Source organism: Glycine soja, chromosome 14 (genome assembly GCF_004193775.1).
Source record: "Glycine soja cultivar W05 chromosome 14, ASM419377v2, whole genome shotgun sequence".
NCBI lineage: Eukaryota > Viridiplantae > Streptophyta > Magnoliopsida > Fabales > Fabaceae > Glycine > Glycine soja.
Window position 1 is genome coordinate 6,773,355 of NC_041015.1, and position 20,629 is coordinate 6,793,983.

The 20,629-nt window shown below is 39.7% G+C and overlaps 2 protein-coding genes and 1 long non-coding RNA gene across 3 annotated transcripts; 1 reads left to right on the forward strand and 2 right to left on the reverse strand.

The window, feature by feature from the left end:
• Nucleotides 1–307: 307 nt before the first annotated feature.
• LOC114385274 lies at nucleotides 308–2,783 on the forward strand. Its single transcript, XM_028345290.1, has one exon. It carries the CDS (start codon nucleotides 618–620, stop codon nucleotides 2,781–2,783), a length of 2,166 nt encoding a protein of 721 aa, XP_028201091.1. The 5' UTR covers nucleotides 308–617.
• Nucleotides 2,784–7,314: 4,531 nt separating this feature from the next.
• Nucleotides 7,315–8,949, reverse strand: LOC114384460. Its single transcript, XM_028344129.1, has 2 exons — nucleotides 8,550–8,949; nucleotides 7,315–8,469 (listed from the first exon to the last, which is right to left on the reverse strand). The coding sequence occupies exons 1-2, from the start codon at nucleotides 8,901–8,903 to the stop codon at nucleotides 7,441–7,443; spliced, it is 1,383 nt and encodes a 460-aa protein (XP_028199930.1). The 5' UTR covers nucleotides 8,904–8,949; the 3' UTR covers nucleotides 7,315–7,440.
• A 7,243-nt stretch (nucleotides 8,950–16,192) lies between these two features.
• LOC114384525 lies at nucleotides 16,193–16,663 on the reverse strand. Its single transcript, XR_003660710.1, has 3 exons — nucleotides 16,605–16,663; nucleotides 16,432–16,535; nucleotides 16,193–16,369 (listed from the first exon to the last, which is right to left on the reverse strand). It is a non-coding gene; the product is annotated as an uncharacterized LOC114384525 (long non-coding RNA).
• Between the last annotated feature and the right edge of the window lie 3,966 nt (nucleotides 16,664–20,629).

Below are 20,629 nucleotides of genomic sequence, written 5' to 3' on the forward strand. Positions count from 1 at the left end.
TTTACCCTGATGAAAAGAGGTTTGAGATGACTTTTCATCTGAAAATCTGGCTTTTCGAAATAAGCTAATTGTTCTTCCACACAGCCATTATTCATAACATAGTAGCACACTGGCTTTGGGTCAGCCATATCAAAATGATCGAACTCACTTTCGATCTCAGTAACCTCAGACTGTACGTCGTATTCAGATGGCAAGATAGATACCACACAGATGACATCAAAGTCTGGTTCAGAATCCAGTAGATCCTCATCTTCCATCTTATCTTCATCCATCGGAGGCAGGAGTCTCTCCTTTACTGGCCTCCTAGACACTTCTTTATACTGGCCCGTTTGCAGATTCTGTTGGGCCAATTTCTTCTGACGCTGGAACCTGCGCCATTGGGTCCTCGTCATAGGATTCTTTCCTTTGTAATTGTTCCTATAAGAGTACCTATTAGCCTCCTGTGGGCCAATTTGCTTCGTTCCACTCGAACCACCTACTTCCATGGCCCCTTTGTTAAACCTTATGAGTCCCTGGTGCATCCATTTTTCGACCGGAACTGAACCAGGAGGAGCGAAAGTATTCCTTCGACCAAACTTCTGATTACCTTTCGACCGCCTCAAAACCCTCTATATGGCATGCCTACATCTTTGATGGCAGGGTTGCAAAATTCTCAACCAAATATAGAGAATCTTAATATGTCCTCTCCATCAGGATCTGTAGCGGGCAATCAAGGTAGGGTAATTCCTCAACATTTAACTAATACATCCGTTTTGTCACTCAGACAACAAATGGATGAAAGTAACCATGATATGGTTAACATGTTAACACAACAAATAGGAACTGTTATTAACCCCTTAATTCAAAATACAAACGACAGTTACCAAATGTTAACAAATCAAATAAGTCGAATTGCTGACTTTTTTGGGGCACCACCCATACAGCAACCACCAATTCGACAGATCCAAATACAGGCGCCTGTCCAAGAGATACAGATGCCTAACAATCCAGGGATGCAAATGGCTCAAGCACCACAACCATTGGCACGCATAGAGCCACCAGCCCAACAGGTCGAACCAAACCCTGGTATAGTATTGGTAAATAGGAACCAAAATGCTGATGAAGTAATAGGGAATATTCAACAAAACCGTTTCGATAGGCAGAATAACCTGGCTCAAATGGTCGAAACGATTTTGGTGCAGAATGGTTTGAACTTAGGCTTACACAGGCCTAATTTTGTGTCTCCATTATCTGAGTATGTGTTACAGACAGAATTACCAAGGGGTGTGAAAATCCCTAAGTTTACTAAGTTTGCAGGAGAGACAAATGAGTCCACTGTCGAACACATTGCTAGATATTTGGTCGAGGCAGGGGATTTGGCTAATAATGAAAATTTAAGAATGAAATTTTTCCCTAATTCCTTGACTAAAAATGCTTTTACATGGTTTACAACCCTTCCTCCTCATTCCATACATAATTGGAACCAATTGGAGAGGATTTTCCATGAGCAATTCTATATGGGACAGTCTAAGATAAGCCTTAAAGAGTTAGCCAGCGTTCGACGTAAGGCACCTGAATCAATTGATGATTATTTGAACAGATTCAGACTCTTAAAGGCAAGGTGTTTCACCCAAGTCCCTGAACATGAATTAGTCGAAATGGCTGCTGGTGGCCTAGACTATTCGATTAGAAAGAAATTAGATACCCAGTATTTAAGGGATATGGCTCAATTGGCTGATAGAGTTCGACAACTCGAACGATTGAAGGCTGAAAAGGCTAGAAATTCTAAGTTCCACAAGAAGGAAAAGGTTGCATATGTCGAAACCAATGACAGTGACCAGGAGTTCAATATTATTTATGAAGATATCGAAGACAATGAGGTTGATTTAGCAGAATTAAAACCTGGACCTCCTTATGTTTGTAAACTTCTTAGACCTTCCAATGGAAAAAACCCTGTTGAACCTAAAAATGATAAATTTGTGTCCAAAACTTATACATTTGACATAACTAAATGTGATGAAATATTTGATTTATTAGTCACAGATGGCCAAATTGTTGTTCCTAAGGGCTTGAGAGTACCCCCAATCAAACAACAGAAGAAAAGGGGTTATTGTAAATTTCATAATTTCCTTGGCCATAAAACCTCACGTTGTGTTCTTTTCAGGGATTTGGTTCAAAAGGCTCTCGACGAAGGGAGGCTCAAATTTGGTGAGAAACCAAAGGTTGCTCAAGCAAATGCTGAAACATCCAAAGCTGCTGAAACTCTCTATGCAGAACCCCAAGAAATAATGATGGTCGAAACAATGGAGTTGTCTCAGGTGCAAGTTCAAGACATATCTGAAGAGGATTACAACGAACAAATGAAGGTGGTGTATCCTCAGGCTGAGGAGGATTTAATTGATTTCTTGAACAGATGCAAACTCGAAAACAAGATTGTGATGCTCTGCCCTCGCTGCAGTGCAGTATGTGATAGGGAGGCTACTGAGGGCCTCAAGAAATACCAAGTTGTTAACAAGGGGGCAAAGCAGAACCAACGTTTCGATAAAGGCAAAAGGGTTATGGTGCAGTCGAACACTAATCAGAAGTCTGGTCGAAGGAATACTTTCGCTCCTCCTGGTTCAGTTCCGGTCGAAAAATGGATGCACCAGGGACTCATAAGGTTCAACAAAGGGATCATGGAAGTAGGTGGTTCGAGTGGAACGAAGCAAATTGGCCCACAAGAGGCTAATAAGTACTCTTATAGGAACAATTACAGAGGAAAGAATCCTATGACGAGGACCCAATGGCGTAGGTTCCAACGTTAGAAGAAATTGGCCCAACAGAATCTGCAAACGGGCCAGTATAAAGAAGTATCTAGGAGGCCAGTAAAAGAGAGACTCCTGCCTCCAGTGGATGAAGATAAGATGGAGGATGAGGATCTACTGGATTCTGAACCAGACTTTGATGTCATTTGTGTGGTATCTATCTTGCCATCTGAATATGATGTCCAGTCTGAAGTTACTGAGATCGAAAGCGAGTTCGATCATTTTGATATGGCTGACCCAAAGCCAGTATGTTACTATGTTATGAATAATGGCTGTGTGGAAGAGCAATTAGCTTATTTCGAAAAGTCAGATTTTCAGATGAAAAGTCATCTCAAACCTCTTTTCATCAGAGCAAAAGTTGAGAATGTTGGAATCAACAAAGTGCTCATAGATGGAGGAGCGGCTGTTAACTTAATGCCTCGATCTATGCTCCACAAGATCGGGAAACATGACACTGATCTATCTGCCCACAACATTGTGCTTTCGAATTATGAGGGTAAAACTGGCTATTCTTTGGGAGCCATTCAAGTAGATGTTGCTGTAGGCAGTATAGTTCGACCAACTCTTTTCCTGGTGATACAGTCTAAGGCTAATTTTAACTTGCTATTAGGAAGGGAGTGGATTCATGGAGTTGGGGCTGTGCCATCTACCCTTCACCAGAAGCTCATTATCTGGAGGGAGGATGGGATTGTTGAAAATATAGAGGCGGATCAAAGCTTCTATAAGTCAGAGGTCGATAATGTTACTGCACAAACCTTTGACAAAAAGTTGGCTAACATAGCACCTTGTGGTGACAAGGAGGCTGTTGTCGAATCAAGTGACAATGTTATCCACTCTGTCAAACTCCATCCTACCTATGGGTTTATATGGGAGAGGGAGGAAATTGATGCTGTTCCCTCTGAAGATGGAGTCATTCCACCAACTGGGTGGAATATACATGAAGATTAATATGACTGAGGCCACTGCATGGGCCAGAATTACGGCTTATATGGCCGAAAATAAACTAAATACGGCCTTTGAGGCTGAATCTCAACAAAATATGGCAGTTGAAGCCAGGATCGAAGATCATGAAAACAAAGAAACAAAGGATCGAAGACTGGATTGCATTTATGACGATGAGCCGCTGGGTTTTGAGAAAAATCCCATAAGTGAGGTGCCAAAGATGCAGGCTCAAGATCCTTTGGAGGAGATCGACATTGGAGATGGCTCGATAAAAAGACCAACCTATATCAGTGCCAATATCACCTCAAGTCTAAAAGAAAAGCTGGTACCTCTTCTTAAAGAATTTAAAGACTGTTTTGCTTGGAATTACCACGAAATGCCTGGGTTAAGCAGAGAAATGGTCGAAATGAAATTACCTATTAAGGAAGGAAAAAGACCAGTAAAACAACTACCAAGAAGATTCGCACCAGAAATCATGTCCAAAATTAAGGAAGAGATCGAAAGGCTGCTGAGGTGTAAATTCATCAGGTCTGCCAGGTATGTCGAATGGTTAGCAAATATAGTCCCTGTCATTAAAAAGAATGGAACTCTAAGAGTATGCATAGATTTTAGGGATTTAAACAATGCTACACCTAAAGATGAATATGCTATGCCAGTAGCAGAAATGTTGGTAGATTCAGCAGCTGGTTTCGAATTTTTAAGCATGTTAGATGGTTATTCTGGTTATAACCAAATATTTATTGCTGAAGATGATGTGTCAAAAACAGCATTTCGATGCCCTGGTGCTTTAGGCACTTATGAATGGGTGGTTATGCCCTTTGGGTTGAAAAATGCTGGGGCCACTTATCAAAGGGCCATGAATTCCATGTTTCATGATTTTATTGACACATTTATGCAAGTTTATATTGATGATATAATCATCAAATCCTCTTCAGAAGATAGCCATTTGGATTACCTTAGGCAATCTTTCGAACGAATGAGGAAATATGGATTAAAAATGAATCCATTAAAGTGTGCTTTTTGTGTGCGTGCAGGAGATTTCCTTGGTTTTGTGGTGCATAAAAAAGGCATTGAGATAAATCAAAACAAGACAAAGGCTATTCTTGAGACGAAGCCTCCTTCGACCAAAAAACAGCTTCAGTCTTTGCTAGGAAAAATCAACTTCTTGAGGCGATTCATTTCGAATCTAAGTGGCAAAGCTCAAATTTTTTCGCCATTACTTCGACTCAAGAAAGATGAACCATTCAAATGGAATGAAGAGCATCAAAAGGCTTTCGATGAAATTAAAGAATATCTGATCAAGCCTCCCGTGTTAATGCCTCCTAGTCGAAACAAGACTATGAAGTTGTATATTGCTGCGTCTGACAAGACCATTGGTAGCATGTTGGCTCAGGAAGATGATGATGGCGTAGAGCATGCAATTTATTATCTTAGTCGTGTACTAAATGATGCAGAAACTAGATATACTGCCATAGAAAAACTTTGTCTTTGTTTGTATTTCTCTTGTGCAAAACTTAAGCAATATATAAAGCCTGTTGATGTTTATGTGTATTCTCATTATGATATTATTAAGCACATGTTGTCAAAACCTATTTTACACAGTAGAATTGGAAAATGGGCTTTAGCATTAACAGAATATTCTTTAACGTACAAGCCTTTGAAATCTATTAAGGGTCAAATTGTGGCAGATTTTATTGTAGATCACTCAGTAATCGAGATGCCGCAAGACTATGTCGATACAGAGCCTTGGATTTTGTATTTCGATGGATCGAAACACAAACATGGAACTGGAATTGGAGTTTTAATAATATCCCCCAATAAAGTTCCAACTAAGTTCAAATATAAAATCAAAGGGCTTTGTTCTAATAATGAGGCTGAGTATGAAGCTCTAATTACAGGCCTTGAAATTTTAATTAGCCTCGGGGCAAGAAATGTTAACATAAGGGGTGATTCAGAATTAGTGTTGAGGCAATTAACACAAGAATACAAATGTGTTAATGAACACTTAGCGAAATATTTTGTTATAGCAAGTTCTCTTCTGAATCATTTCGATTATATTAACATTGAGCATATACCTCGACAAGAAAACCAAGAAGCAAATGATTTAGCCCAAATAGCTTCAGGGTACAAAATGTCGAAGGAAAAGTTAACTCAGTTGATCGAAATAAAAGATAAACTGGTGTTACCAGAGCCATTAAGCACTAAATTGCCAATGCCAAAACTTGTGGGGGCAAGTATACCACAAAATAATGAAGATGAAAGCATGAATGATCTCCAGGAAAAAATTCAAATTTTGGCCATTGACAATATGTTAGATAATGATTGGAGAAAGTCCATTATTGAATATTTGGAAAATCCAATAGGCAACGTGGCTCGAAAGATCAAATATAGGGCTTTAAATTACGTGATTGTGGGAAATGATTTGTTTAAAAAGACTGCAGAAGGAGTGTTGCTGAAATGTCTAAGTGAATCAGAAGCATACTTGGCAGTTTCCCATGTTCACAGTGGGGCTTGTGGATCACATCAAGCAGGCCATAAAATGAAATGGCTTTTATTTCGACAAGGTTTGTATTGGCCTTCGATGTTAAAAGACTGCATAGAATTTGCTAAAGGCTGTCAGGAATGCCAAAAGCATGCAGGGATACAGCATGTACCTGCTAATGAGTTACACTCCATAATCAAACCTTGGCCTTTCAGAGGATGGGCTTTGGACTTAATTGGTGAAATCAAGCCTGCTTCTTCTAAGAACCAGCGTTATATTATAGTTGGTATCGATTACTTTACAAAATGGATCGAAGCAGTCCCTTTGCCAAATGTTGATCAGGAAGCAGTAATTAGTTTCATTCAAAATCATATTATTTATAGGTATGGTATTCCTGAAACAATTACCACTGATCAAGGTTCAGTTTTTACTGGACGAAAAATGAAAGAATTTGCCCAAAAAACTAGCTTTCGATTATTAACCTCAACACCATATTACGCGCAAGCAAATGGTCAGGTCGAAGCAGCCAATAAGATTGTAATTAACTTGATTAAAAAACACATTGCCCAAAAGCCAAGAAATTGGAATAAAACGTTAGATCAAGTTTTATGGGCATGTAGAAATTCTCCTAAGGAATCAACTAATACTACCCCATTTCGACTGACTTATGGGCATGATGCTGTACTTCCGGTCGAAATACATTTGCAATCAGCCAGGGTACAAAAACAAATGGACATTCCAATCGACCATTATTGGAAAATGATGTCAGATGAGTTGGTTGATTTAGATGAGGAGAGATTGAGAGCATTAGAAGTTTTGACTAAACAAAAAGAAAGAGTTGCTAAAGCTTATAATAAGAAAGTAAAGTCAAAAACTTTTAATATTGGAGATTTAGTTTGGAAGGTTATCCTGCCCATGGATAGTAAGGATCGAGCCTTGGGCAAATGGTCCCCAAATTGGGAAGGACCGTTTAAAATAATTCAGATCTATTCGAATGGTGCTTATGAGTTAGAAGAGTTAACCCCTCAGAAACGTACTTTGAGCATAAATGGTAAGTATTTGAAAAAATATAAACCAACACTGCTCGAAGTTAAAATAAGCATAGAATAAGAAAAATACTGGAAACATAAAAATGGCAATAACAGTAAATTGCCACAAAAGGGCATTTGTCAATATTACATCAAAAAGTAGAATCGAAATACAGAATTCGAAATAAAGAAATTATAAGTTCTACTAATGCATGACCAAGTCCTCATATAGTTTCTTCAAGGTGGCCATCTCTTTAGTTAAGACCTGGTCAGCACTCTCCATAACTCTCGCCTCATCTGCTATAGCTTGAGATGCGCTAAAGGCCTTCAGGCCTTCCCTCCCTTTTTCAGCAACCAGCTTCTGAATCGAATTAGCGGCCTTCTCCTGGAGTTCCTTGCGTTTGGCCTGCTCCGTCACAATTTTTTGCCTTAGATCATCGACCTGAGACAGCAAATCCGTAATAGTTGCCTCCCAGGAGGAGATGTTATCATCACAGGCTTTGATCTCAGAAGATCCTTCTTTCGCCTCTTTGGTGAGACGTTCGACTTCATGTTGAGCAGCTCGGGCTTTTTCGAGCAGAAGGATATGTGCCTGTTTCTGGGCATCCAGTCTGGCGCCATTTTCGCGTTTTTTCTGCACAGTACTTGCAAATTGGTCAATGATGGCCTCGATTTGGATAACTTTGCCTAGAATCTCATCAGAGGTAAGGGGGTTGTGCAATTTCTTCAAAAAGTTCAGGTGCCCAAAGGCAGCAGAGGGGTTCTCTTCAATGGATTTAAGCACATCTTCCCGTGCGTATTCCATGGATAACTTCAAGAGCAGAGAATCTTGGCGTACTGAAGAGTTTATTTCGGCATCAGATGAGGACGAAGCACCAGGAATCTTTTCACTTGAGATGTCGGCTTGACTTGTGGTCAGCAGGAGTCGAAGGGCTGCAGCAGGGTCTTCGTCTTGCATTTGAATGAATGTATCTTCTGCGATCCCTATGCTAGCGGAAAGCTTAGATGTCGAAGACGCCGGGTAAATGTCCGAACCTCCAGCTTCAGCCTCTTCTATGGCCTCTTCATCGGAAAAGTTTTCTTCGGATGAACTTTTTTGACTCGATCCATGAGGACTGCTGGATCCAATGCCTTGACCTTCACCCTGTTCTTCAACATTCACTGCATCCGTCTCAGGAGTGGGAGATGTTCGAGCATGTGAGGGTATTTCTTCTACAGAAACATTTTGTTGTACCTGATTCGAATTATCATGGAAAAAGGTTAACAAATAGTTTCGTATAAGCTATGATTTAAAACACATTAAGAGGATGATACCTCGACGGCAGGTTGTTCTTGTGGTGAGTCCGGTTGATCGACAGGGTTGCCCATCTCAGCAACAGAAGGAGTAGCCTCTACTTCAGTGCCGTCAATATCGGTCGAAGGTGGTTGGACGTCAACAGGTTGATTGTCACCTTGTTCTTTTGAAGGCTTGGTCTTTTTCTTTTTCTTCTTGATTGGTTCACCACCCTCAACAGCCACAGAAGGTTCAGGCTCGACCTGCTTTACTTTCTTTTTCTTTTTAGGCATTTGAGCCTGGGAATTGCCTGCCTCTGTTTGTTCAGCAGACTTGGTCGAAGTCGCAGGTAACTTTCTTTTTCTTATAAGAGGTCTTTCCTTTTCTTCCTGCATTACGAGGGTAAAGAATTGTCAGAATATAGACTTGAAAGAAAGCTATAATATTGACATTAGAAATAAAACTTGCATCTTACTCTTCGTCTAATTCGACGACCGCATGCTTCGAGCGTTTTGAAGTCGTGGTAGTATCAATGCTATCATCTTTCTTTTGACTCTGAAAAAATAAAGAAATATGAGGCAAGACGTTAAGAGTAAAAGATAAGTTCAGAAGAGTTACCTTCTCTTCTTGTTTCCCTTCTTGGATCTTCACCCCGGTGGGTTTCTTGGGTCTCACATCAGCTCGAGACGTTTCAGCACTTTTCTTCGTCATGATTGTTTTGCCTGAAAATAAGAATATTAGAAAAGGCAAAAATACATATCAATTTAGAAAGTCAAAAGTAATTTAATACCTCGAGCCTGAAGGTTTGAGCGGATATTCTCGACCGTTGTTGTATAAAACCACTCTCAAGTCTGGAGATCATGATAGTAGTGTCTCCAACTGAACGGGTCGAATAATATTTCTCCCACCAGGTAACAAACCCCATGGTGCAGAAGTGGGAATGGTTGAACTCAAAAGGATGCAGGTTATAGTTTTCATCAAGAGAAATCTTCAAAAACTTCTTGAAAGTCTTTTCCGAAAGATTGGCCCCTCTTATGACGTCTCGAGGATCTTCGAACAAGCTTTTAGGACGGATTTGCGAGAGGCCAAATTGTCTTGAAACCAAATTAGGCTGGTATCCAACCAGGCCTAAATAGTTCGATTGAACACCTGTACGACAAGACAGGATCTGTGGATTCAAGTAAAATGACCATATTTCGTTCACTTCTTCTTCATTGTCCGGATCGACAGCAGGAAAATAGTCAGTGAACCAGGCCGGGCCAACCTCTCGACTAATGAATGGAGCATGTTGGGGAAGAAACTTGTCAAAGCTCAGAAAAATCCTCATGTACTTTAGGAACAGCTTTTGTGAGTTTTGAATTAAGGTCTTGGGGGTTAATCGAAGTGCTCTCTGGCCTTCGATCGAGCGATTTGCAACTTCTTCAGCATAATCTTGTGGGATTATTAATCCCATTTCTTGTTCGAAGGTGGCATTAAGCCACAACTGGAGAAGCCACATAGGCCCAGATACTAAGAAGGAAGACCCATCCTTCGACTTCTTCAGATCATCGCATGCCTCACCAAGCGATTCGTATAGCACTGCTAACAAGAGGCGTCCAAATCCAAAGTTCTGACCTTCATGAATTTGTAATGCCATTGGAATAAATCTTTTGGCTACTTGCAAGGATTTCGTGCAAAAAACATAGTGAGATAGCCACAGGGTTAAGAAGGCTACGTGCTCTTCATCAGAAACCTCCTCTTCGACGGGTCCTTTGTGTTCAGCTATATATTTGGAAAAGGTATTCTCCTTATATACTAGCTTGATATTGTCACTAGAATTAGTGGGGTCATAAGTTTCTCCGCTAGGCCTAAGGCCTGTGAGGGCGGCTACATCTAAGAGAGTGGGGGTCATCATACCACATTTAAATTGAAAGGTGTTGGTAGAAGACTCGAAAAAGTGCATAGCTGCTATCAGCATTTCTGGTCGATATTCAGGACCAGATCGAGAGAATTGTATCAAATCAAAGATGCCATATGTCTTCCAGAAATCCTCATACGCTTGTTCGACTCGATCAAGCCAAGGTAGGTAATCCCTATGGGCTATTGACGGGGCGGATCGAAAGAGTTTGTGGGGTTTGCTTAAACAATTAAAGTTGTAAGGCTCACTATCAAAAATCCTAGGTTCGCAAGTTGGGTAGCAGGGAAATACCTGTTCATTGCACTCGAAAGTGATTCTTGGTCTGGCAGGGGTCCACCGAAAGCGTAAACTGTTCTTTCCACTGCGAAAGGATCATCACCTCTGATTCCCAGGCTTCTGTTTGTTCGGCGTCACCATGTGGTTCTGGAACCACCTTTTCTCCATCAGTCCTGACTGTAAAGTGGTGCCACTTCCCAGCAACGGAACTGATTGTTCTTGCGACATCGTAAGAAATTTGAAAGAGGATGATTCTTACGAAGGGTTTGGTAACTGATGGAATCAGTGAGTAAAAGCTTGGACTCACGGAGAACAATGGCAAAGCTCAGAGACACGGTGAGGTTGATGATGAAAGGAGTAGTAAGTTGATGTCTGAAAATGAAAAGGTTTCGCCGGAGATACAACAAGAAGAAGAAGGGTTTTGGAAGCAGAGAAGCTGAAGGGTTTTCTGGAGTTTTCTGGCGCTATTTATGGAGTTTCATTTTTAAAAGGGGAAAAAACAATATAATAATCAATGGTCAAAAATCAATCACATCAGATTTCCCTTCCGATTCCCCAGCATGACACGTGTCCCACTTTGCCTAGAAAAGTGGAATTAATGATGGGTAGTGGGAGATCGAGGCAACGGTTACACAGTGAACGTGCGATCATGACGCCGTTTCAGGAAAACTGGTAGAAGAGAGAAAAAAAAAATGTCAACTTCTCATCTTCCTTCGATCTCGAATCGAAGCCAGACATTTTTTGGGGGCAATTTGTTAGCCCATATTTTTGATGAGCTAAAATATGCTCTAAATACGCATTAGATGTCGTCTCGAGTTTCGAAGCGTATTAAAGAGCAAGAATCTTGTCAGGACTTGTTCGAATCGAAAGAGAGAAGAGGTTTTGAAAGGGATTCCCAGGCTCAAGGAAGTATTACGAAGTACAAGGCTAAGACAAGAAAAAGGGCTTCGAACCATTGGGCGATTCGAGTTGGCGTATGGTCGAGTCGAAGTCAAGGCAGCAAGATTTCTGGACTTAGCACAATTTCTGACAAAACTTCACAAAATCAGTTCGACTTCGAGCAATGAGGATAACCGTTCTAAGGAGCAGTTATGTGCATGTAAGGTGTACGTAGCAGGACACTTGGCATTAGGATAGTGTTCGACCGTTAGGGCAGTTTATTTTCGAATGTCTATATATAGCAGTTTTTAGTCAGATTTCGGGGTCGCAAATCATATATACAAATCCTTATACACTCAAAGTACCCAGCGTTAGAGAGAAACGAGTACGCAAGGAGAATGTATGTTTGTGAAACCATTTTAAGTTCCTGTAAACTTTACATTTCGAATGCAATGCAATTTACGTTTCATTTTACATAATTCCTGTCTTTTAAATGGCTCATTCGATCGAATGAACTTGTTTGGTCCTTTAAATTCTGTAATTTACCTTTCCCTTGTCAAGTTACTTCCAGCATTTCGATTCTTTCCAAAGAATTTTTACTTTCTGCAAACCTCAAAACCAATGAATGTTCGTTGCAACGATGAACATCAAAAGCTTTACGTTTAAAGCGAACATACAAATGGCATGCTCCTGAGATTCACTAGTTGGTCTCGCAAGCAATTAACTTAGACTAGCGATTGTTTACCAAATTTCAGCGTAAACATATCCTAAATGTAATACTGTGCTAACATGAAAGACCTCGATATAATAGATCCTAATCAATGCACCAGAAGTTGCAACAATTTCAGCATGATTATTTTGAAGGCTTAATTTATTTTTTTAAAATAAATTAGTCTTTCTATTTTTTAAATTGTAATTTTAGTCTTCTTATTTTAAAATAGAAACATTTAGTTCTTCAATTTTGTGAAATTCATAATTTTGATCCTTCCATCAAATTTAAAAAGCGTTGATCAATAAGAAATTAATTTAATATAACTCAAATTTAGTGATGTGACATAAGATAATTTATTTAATTCATGTCTTAATCAATGTTAATCTTTAACGTTTTGGGGGAAAGAGCAAAATTGCATGTCTTTATTTTTTAAAAAATTCTATGGTGTGCTGCTGTGCTTTATGTTTGGTTATGAATACAGTCTTCACTCTTCAAGAACTTATTATCCTAAATGTAATACTGCGCTAACATGAAAAACATCGATGTAATAGATGCTAATTCAGTGGCACAGGAAGTTGCAACTATTACCAACAATTTCAGCATGATTATTTTCTATATGGTAGACCTATATTTTTTAACTTTAGCACCTGATATGTGCATATTATAATCTATACAATTCAAGCATTGCATGAGGTTTGAGTCCTAATCAAGTACTTTTCAGTTAATGATGATCATTTGTCGTTTCACAGCAGAAGGATTTTTTTAAAACAAAAAAAGAAGTGACACATCCGCACATGTATAATGATATGAAGTTGGCATTTAAAGAAAACTACTGGTCTTTTGATACTTCGGAAAATTTTGCAACTACAAAGTAAACAAATGCAATATAAACTGTTAGTATTTTAGGAAAATTGAAAGATAGTTAGTTATTGGATGATAATTGATAGTTGGGTTTAGAATGGAGTGTAGTTAGAAATATTAATTAGAAGTAGTAGATGATTTAGTGATTATGTAGCTCTTAGACAATGGAAGGAGTTTACTTTATTTTTAAACTCATTACATTAAGATGTTATATTTAGATAATGATTGGAGAAAGTCCATTATTGAATATTTGGAAAATCCAATAGGCAACGTGGCTCGAAAGATCAAATATAGGGCTTTAAATTACGTGATTGTGGGAAATGATTTTGTTTAAAAAGACTGCAGAAGGAGTGTTGCTGAAATGTCTAAGTGAATCAGAAGCATACTTGGCAGTTTCCCATGTGTTCACAGTGGGGCTTGTGGATCACATCAAGCAGGCCATAAAATGAAATGGCTTTTATTTCGACAAGGTTTGTATTGGCCTTCGATGTTAAAAAGACTGCATAGAATTTGCTAAAGGCTGTCAGGAATGCCAAAAGCAATGCAGGGATACAGCATGTACCTGCTAATGAGTTACACTCCATAATCAAACCTTGGCCTTTCAGAGGATGGGCTTTGGACTTAATTGGTGAAATCAAGCCTGCTTTCTTCTAAGAACCAGCGTTATATTATAGTTGGTATCGATTACTTTTCAAAATGGATCGAAGCAGTCCCTTTGCCAAATGTTGATCAGGAAGCAGTAATTAGTTTCATTCAAAATCATATTATTTATAGGTATGGTATTCCTGAAACAATTACCACTGATCAAGGTTCAGTTTTTACTGGACGAAAAATGAAAGAATTTGCCCAAAAAACTGAGCTTTCGATTATTAACCTCAACACCATATTACGCGCAAGCAAATGGTCAGGTCGAAGCAGCCAATAAGATTGTAATTAACTGATTAAAAAACACATTGCCCAAAAGCCAAGAAATTGGAATAAAACGTTAGATCAAGTTTTTATGGGCATGTAGAAATTCTCCTAAGGAATCAACTAATACTACCCCATTTCGACTGACTTATGGGCATGATGCTGTACTTCCGGTCGAAATACATTTGCAATCAGCCAGGGTACAAAACAAATGGAATTCCAATCGACCATTATTGGAAAATGATGTCAGATGAGTTGGTTGATTTAGATGAGGAGAGATTGAGAGCATTAGAAGTTTTGACTAAACAAAAAGAAAGAGTTGCTAAAGCTTATAATAAGAAAGTAAAGTCAAAAACTTTAATATGGAGATTTAGTTTGGAAGGTTATCCTGCCCATGGATAGTAAGGATCGAGCCTTGGGCAAATGGTCCCCAAATTGGGAAGGACCGTTTAAAATAATTCAGATCTATTCGAATGGTGCTTATGATTAGAAGAGTTAACCCCTCAGAAACGTACTTTGAGCATAATGGTAAGTATTTGAAAAAATAATAAACCAACACTGCTCGAAGTTAAAATAAGCATAGAATAAGAAAAATACTGGAAACATAAAAATGGCAATAAACAGTAATTGCCACAAAAGGGCATTTGTCAATATTACATCAAAAAGTAGAATCGAAATACAGAATTCGAAATAAAGAAAATTATAAGTTCTACTAATGCATGACCAAGTCCTCATATAGTTTCTTCAAGGTGGCCATCTCTTTAGTTAAGACCTGGTCAGCACTCTCCATAACTCTCGCCTCATCTGCTATAGCTTGAGATGCGCTAAAGGCCTTCAGGCCTTCCCTCCCTTTTTCAGCAACCAGCTTCTGAATCGAATTAGCGGCCTTCTCCTGGAGTTCCTTGCGTTTGGCCTGCTCCGTCACAATTTTTTGCCTTAGATCATCGACCTGAGACAGCAAATCCGTAATAGTTGCCTCCCAGGAGGAGATGTTATCATCACAGGCTTGATCTCAGAAGATCCTTCTTTCGCCTCTTTGGTGAGACGTTCGACTTCATGTTGAGCAGCTCGGGCTTTTTCGAGCAGAAGGATATGTGCCTGTTTCTGGCATCCAGTCTGGCGCCATTTCGCGTTTTTTCTGCACAGCAGTACTTGCAAATTGGTCAATGATGGCCTCGATTTGGATAACTTTGCCTAGAATCTCATCAGAGGTAAGGGGGTTGTGCAATTTCTTCAAAAAGTTCAGGTGCCCAAAGGCAGCAGAGGGGTTCTCTTCAATGATTTAAGCACATCTTCCCGTGCGTATTCCATGGATAACTTCAAGAGCAGAGAATCTTGGCGTACTGAAGAGTTTATTTCGGCATCAGATGAGGACGAAGCACCAGGAATCTTTTCACTTGAGATGTCGGCTTGACTTGTGGTCAGCAGGAGTCGAAGGGCTGCAGCAGGGTCTTCGTCTTGCATTTGAAGAATGTATCTTCTGCGATCCCTATGCTAGCGGAAGCTTAGATGTCGAAGACGCCGGTAAATGTCCGAACCTCCAGCTTCAGCCTCTTCTATGGCCTCTTCATCGGAAAAGTTTCTTCGGATGAACTTTTTGACTCGATCCATGAGGACTGCTGGATCCAATGCCTTGACCTTCACCCTGTTCTTCAACATTCACTGCATCCGTCTCAGGAGTGGGAGATGTTCGAGCATGTGAGGGTATTTCTTCTACAGAAACATTTTGTTGTACCTGATTCGAATTTATCATGGAAAAAGGTTAACAAATAGTTTCGTATAAGCTATGATTAAAACACATTAAGAGGATGATACCTCGACGCAGGTTGTTCTTGTGTGAGTCCGGTTGATCGACAGGGTTGCCCATCTCAGCAACAGAAGGAGTAGCCTCTACTTCAGTGCCGTCAATATCGGTCGAAGGTGGTTGGACGTCAACAGGTTGATTGTCACCTTGTTCTTTTGAAGGCTTGGTCTTTTTCTTTTTCTTCTTGATTGGTTCACCACCCTCAACAGCCACAGAAGGTTCAGGCTCGACTGCTTTACTTTCTTTTTCTTTTTAGGCATTTGAGCCTGGGAATTGCCTGCCTCTGTTTGTTCAGCAGACTTGGTCGAAGTCGCAGGTAACTTTCTCTTTTCTTATAAGAGGTCTTTCCTTTTCTTCCTGCATTACGAGGGTAAAGAATTGTCAGAATATAGACTTGAAAGAAAGCTATAATATTGACATTAGAAATAAAACTTGCATCTTACTCTTCGTCTAATTCGACGACCGCATGCTTCGAGCGTTTTGAAGTCGTGGTAGTATCAATGCTATCATCTTTCTTTTGACTCTGAAAAATAAAGAAATATGAGGCAAGACGTTAAGAGTAAAAGATAAGTTCAGAAGAGTTACCTTCTCTTCTTGTTTCCCTTCTTGGATCTTCACCCCGGTGGGTTTCTTGGGTCTCACATCAGCTCGAGACGTTTCAGCACTTTTCTTCGTCATGATTGTTTTGCCTGAAAATAAGAATATTAGAAAAGGCAAAAAATACATATCAATTTAGAAAGTCAAAAGTAATTTAATACCTCGAGCCTGAAGGTTTGAGCGGATATTCTCGACCGTTGGTTGTATAAAACCACTCTCAATCTGGAGATCATGATAGTAGTGTCTCCAACTGAACGGGTCGAATAATATTTCTCCCACCAGGTAACAAACCCCATGGTGCAGAAGTGGGAATGGTTGAACTCAAAAGGTGCAGGTTATAGTTTTCATCAAGAGAAATCTTCAAAAACTTCTTGAAAGTCTTTTCCGAAAGATTGGCCCCTCTTATGACGTCTCGAGGATTCGAACAAGCTTTTAGGACGGATTTGCGAGAGGCCAAATTGTCTTGAAACCAAATTAGGCTGGTATCCAACCAGGCCTAAATAGTTCGATTGAACACCTGTACGACAAGAACAGGATCTGTGGATTCAAGTAAAATGACCATATTTCGTTCACTTCTTCTTCATTGTCCGGATCGACAGCAGGAAAATAGTCAGTGAACCAGGCCGGGCCAACCTCTCGACTAATGAATGGAGCAGTTGGGGAAGAAACTTGTCAAAGCTCAGAAAAATCCTCATGTACTTTAGGAACAGCTTTTGTGAGTTTTGAATTAAGGTCTTGGGGTTAATCGAAGTGCTCTCTGGCCTTCGATCGAGCGATTTGCAAACTTCTTCAGCATAATCTTGTGGGATTATTAATCCCATTTTCTTGTTCGAAGGTGGCATTAAGCCACAACTGGAGAAAGCCACATAGGCCCAGATACTAAGAAGGAAGACCCATCCTTCGACTTCTTCAGATCATCGCATGCCTCACCAAACGATTCGTATAGCACTGCTAACAAGAGGCGTCCAAATCCAAAGTTCTGACCTTCATGAATTTGTAATGCCATTGGAATAATCTTTTGGCTACTTGCAAGGATTTCGTGCAAAAAACATAGTGAGATAGCCACAGGGTTAAGAAGGCTACGTGCTCTTCATCAGAAACCTCCTCTTCGACGGGTCCTTTGTGTTCAGCTATATATTTGGAAAAGGTATTCTCCTTATATACTAGCCTTGATATTGTCACTAGATTAGTGGGGTCATAAGTTTCTCCGCTAGGCCTAAGGCCTGTGAGGGCGGCTACATCTAAGAGATGGGGGTCATCATACCACATTTAAATTGAAAGGTGTTGGTAGAAAGACTCGAAAAAGTGCATAGCTGCTATCAGCATTTCTGGTCGATATTTCAGGACCAGATCGAGAGAATTGTATCAAATCAAAGATGCCATATGTCTTCCAGAAATCCTCATACGCTTGTTCGACTCGATCAAGCCAAGGTAGGTAATCCCTATGGGCTATTGACGGGGCGGATCGAAAGAGTTTGTGGGGTTTGCTTAAACAATTAAAGTTGTAAGGCTCACTATCAAAAATCCTAGGTTCGCAAGTTGGGTAGCAGGGAAATACCTTGTTCATTGCACTCGAAAGTGATTCTTGGTCTGGCAGGGGTCCACCGAAAGCGTAAACTGTTCTTTCCACTGCGAAAGGGATCATCACCTCTGATTCCCAGGCTTCTGTTTGTTCGGCGTCACCATGTGGTTCTGGAACCACCTTTTCTCCATCAGAAAAAGTTGGCTAACATAGCACCTTGTGGTGACAAGGAGGCTGTTGTCGAATCAAGTGACAATGTTATCCACTCTGTCAAACTCCATCCTACCTATGGGTTTATATGGGAGAGGGAGGAAATTGATGCTGTTCCCTCTGAAGATGGAGTCATTCCACCAACTGGGTGGAATATACATGAAGATTAATATGACTGAGGCCACTGCATGGGCCAGAATTACGGCTTATATGGCCGAAAATAAACTAAATACGGCCTTTGAGGCTGGAATCTCAACAAAATTATGGCAGTTGAAGCCAGGATCGAAGATCATGAAAACAAAGAAACAAAGGATCGAAGACTGGATTGCATTTATGACGATGAGCCGCTGGGTTTGAGAAAAATCCCATAAGTGAGGTGCCAAAGATGCAGGCTCAAGATCCTTTGGAGGAGATCGACATTGGAGATGGCTCGATAAAAAGACCAACCTATATCAGTGCCAATATCACCTCAAGTCTAAAAGAAAAGCTGGTACCTCTTCTTAAGAATTTAAGACTGTTTTGCTTGGAATTACCACGAAATGCCTGGGTTAAGCAGAGAAATGGTCGAAATGAAATTACCTATTAAGGAAGGAAAAAGACCAGTAAAACAACTACCAAGAAGATTCGCACCAGAAATCATGTCCAAAATTAAGGAAGAGATCGAAAGGCTGCTGAGGTGTAAATTCATCAGGTCTGCCAGGTATGTCGAATGGTTAGCAAATATAGTCCCTGTCATTAAAAAGAATGGAACTCTAAGAGTATGCATAGATTTTAGGGATTTAAACAATGCTACACCTAAAGATGAATATGCTATGCCAGTAGCAGAAATGTTGGTAGATTCAGCAGCTGGTTTCGAATTTTTAAGCATGTTAGATGGTTATTCTGGTTATAACCAAATATTTATTGCTGAAGATGATGTGTCAAAAACAGCATTTCGATGCCCTGGTGCTTTAGGCACTTATGAATGGGTGGTTATGCCCTTTGGGTTGAAAAATGCTGGGGCCACTTATCAAAGGGCCATGAATTCCATGTTTCATGATTTTATTGACACATTTATGCAAGTTTATATTGATGATATAATCATCAAATCCTCTTCAGAAGATAGCCATTTGGATTACCTTAGGCAATCTTTCGAACGAATGAGGAAATATGGATTAAAAATGAATCCATTAAAGTGTGCTTTTTGTGTGCGTGCAGGAGATTTCCTTGGTTTTGTGGTGCATAAAAAAGGCATTGAGATAAATCAAAACAAGACAAAGGCTATTCTTGAGACGAAGCCTCCTTCGACCAAAAAACAGCTTCAGTCTTTGCTAGGAAAAATCAACTTCTTGAGGCGATTCATTTCGAATCTAAGTGGCAAAGCTCAAATTTTTTCGCCATTACTTCGACTCAAGAAAGATGAACCATTCAAATGGAATGAAGAGCATCAAAAGGCTTTCGATGAAATTAAAGAATATCTGATCAAGCCTCCCGTGTTAATGCCTCCTAGTCGAAACAAGACTATGAAGTTGTATATTGCTGCGTCTGACAAGACCATTGGTAGCATGTTGGCTCAGGAAGATGATGATGGCGTAGAGCATGCAATTTATTATCTTAGTCGTGTACTAAATGATGCAGAAACTAGATATACTGCCATAGAAAAACTTTGTCTTTGTTTGTATTTCTCTTGTGCAAAACTTAAGCAATATATAAAGCCTGTTGATGTTTATGTGTATTCTCATTATGATATTATTAAGCACATGTTGTCAAAACCTATTTTACACAGTAGAATTGGAAAATGGGCTTTAGCATTAACAGAATATTCTTTAACGTACAAGCCTTTGAAATCTATTAAGGGTCAAATTGTGGCAGATTTTATTGTAGATCACTCAGTAATCGAGATGCCGCAAGACTATGTCGATACAGAGCCTTGGATTTTGTATTTCGATGGATCGAAACACAAACATGGAACTGGAATTGGAGTTTTAATAATATCCCCCAATAAAGTTCCAACTAAGTTCAAATATAAAATCAAAGGGCTTTGTTCTAATAATGAGGCTGAGTATGAAGCTCTAATTACAGGCCTTGAAATTTTAATTAGCCTCGGGGCAAGAAATGTTAACATAAGGGGTGATTCAGAATTAGTGTTGAGGCAATTAACACAAGAATACAAATGTGTTAATGAACACTTAGCGAAATATTTTGTTATAGCAAGTTCTCTTCTGAATCATTTCGATTATATTAACATTGAGCATATACCTCGACAAGAAAACCAAGAAGCAAATGATTTAGCCCAAATAGCTTCAGGGTACAAAATGTCGAAGGAAAAGTTAACTCAGTTGATCGAAATAAAAGATAAACTGGTGTTACCAGAGCCATTAAGCACTAAATTGCCAATGCCAAAACTTGTGGGGGCAAGTATACCACAAAATAATGAAGATGAAAGCATGAATGATCTCCAGGAAAAAATTCAAA

Excerpts from the sequence above, each read along its gene's own strand:
- LOC114385274 (XM_028345290.1), top strand. The coding sequence starts at position 618 with ATGCCTACATCTTTGATGGCAGGGTTGCAAAATTCTCAACCAAATATA.
- LOC114384460 (XM_028344129.1), bottom strand. The coding sequence starts at position 8,903 with ATGCAGGAAGAAAAGGAAAGACCTCTTATAAGAAAAAGAAAGTTACCT. Across the intron at positions 8,470-8,549 it reads AAGAACAACCTGCCGTCGAG|GTACAACAAAATGTTTCTGT; the intron begins GTATCATCCTCT and ends AATTCGAATCAG.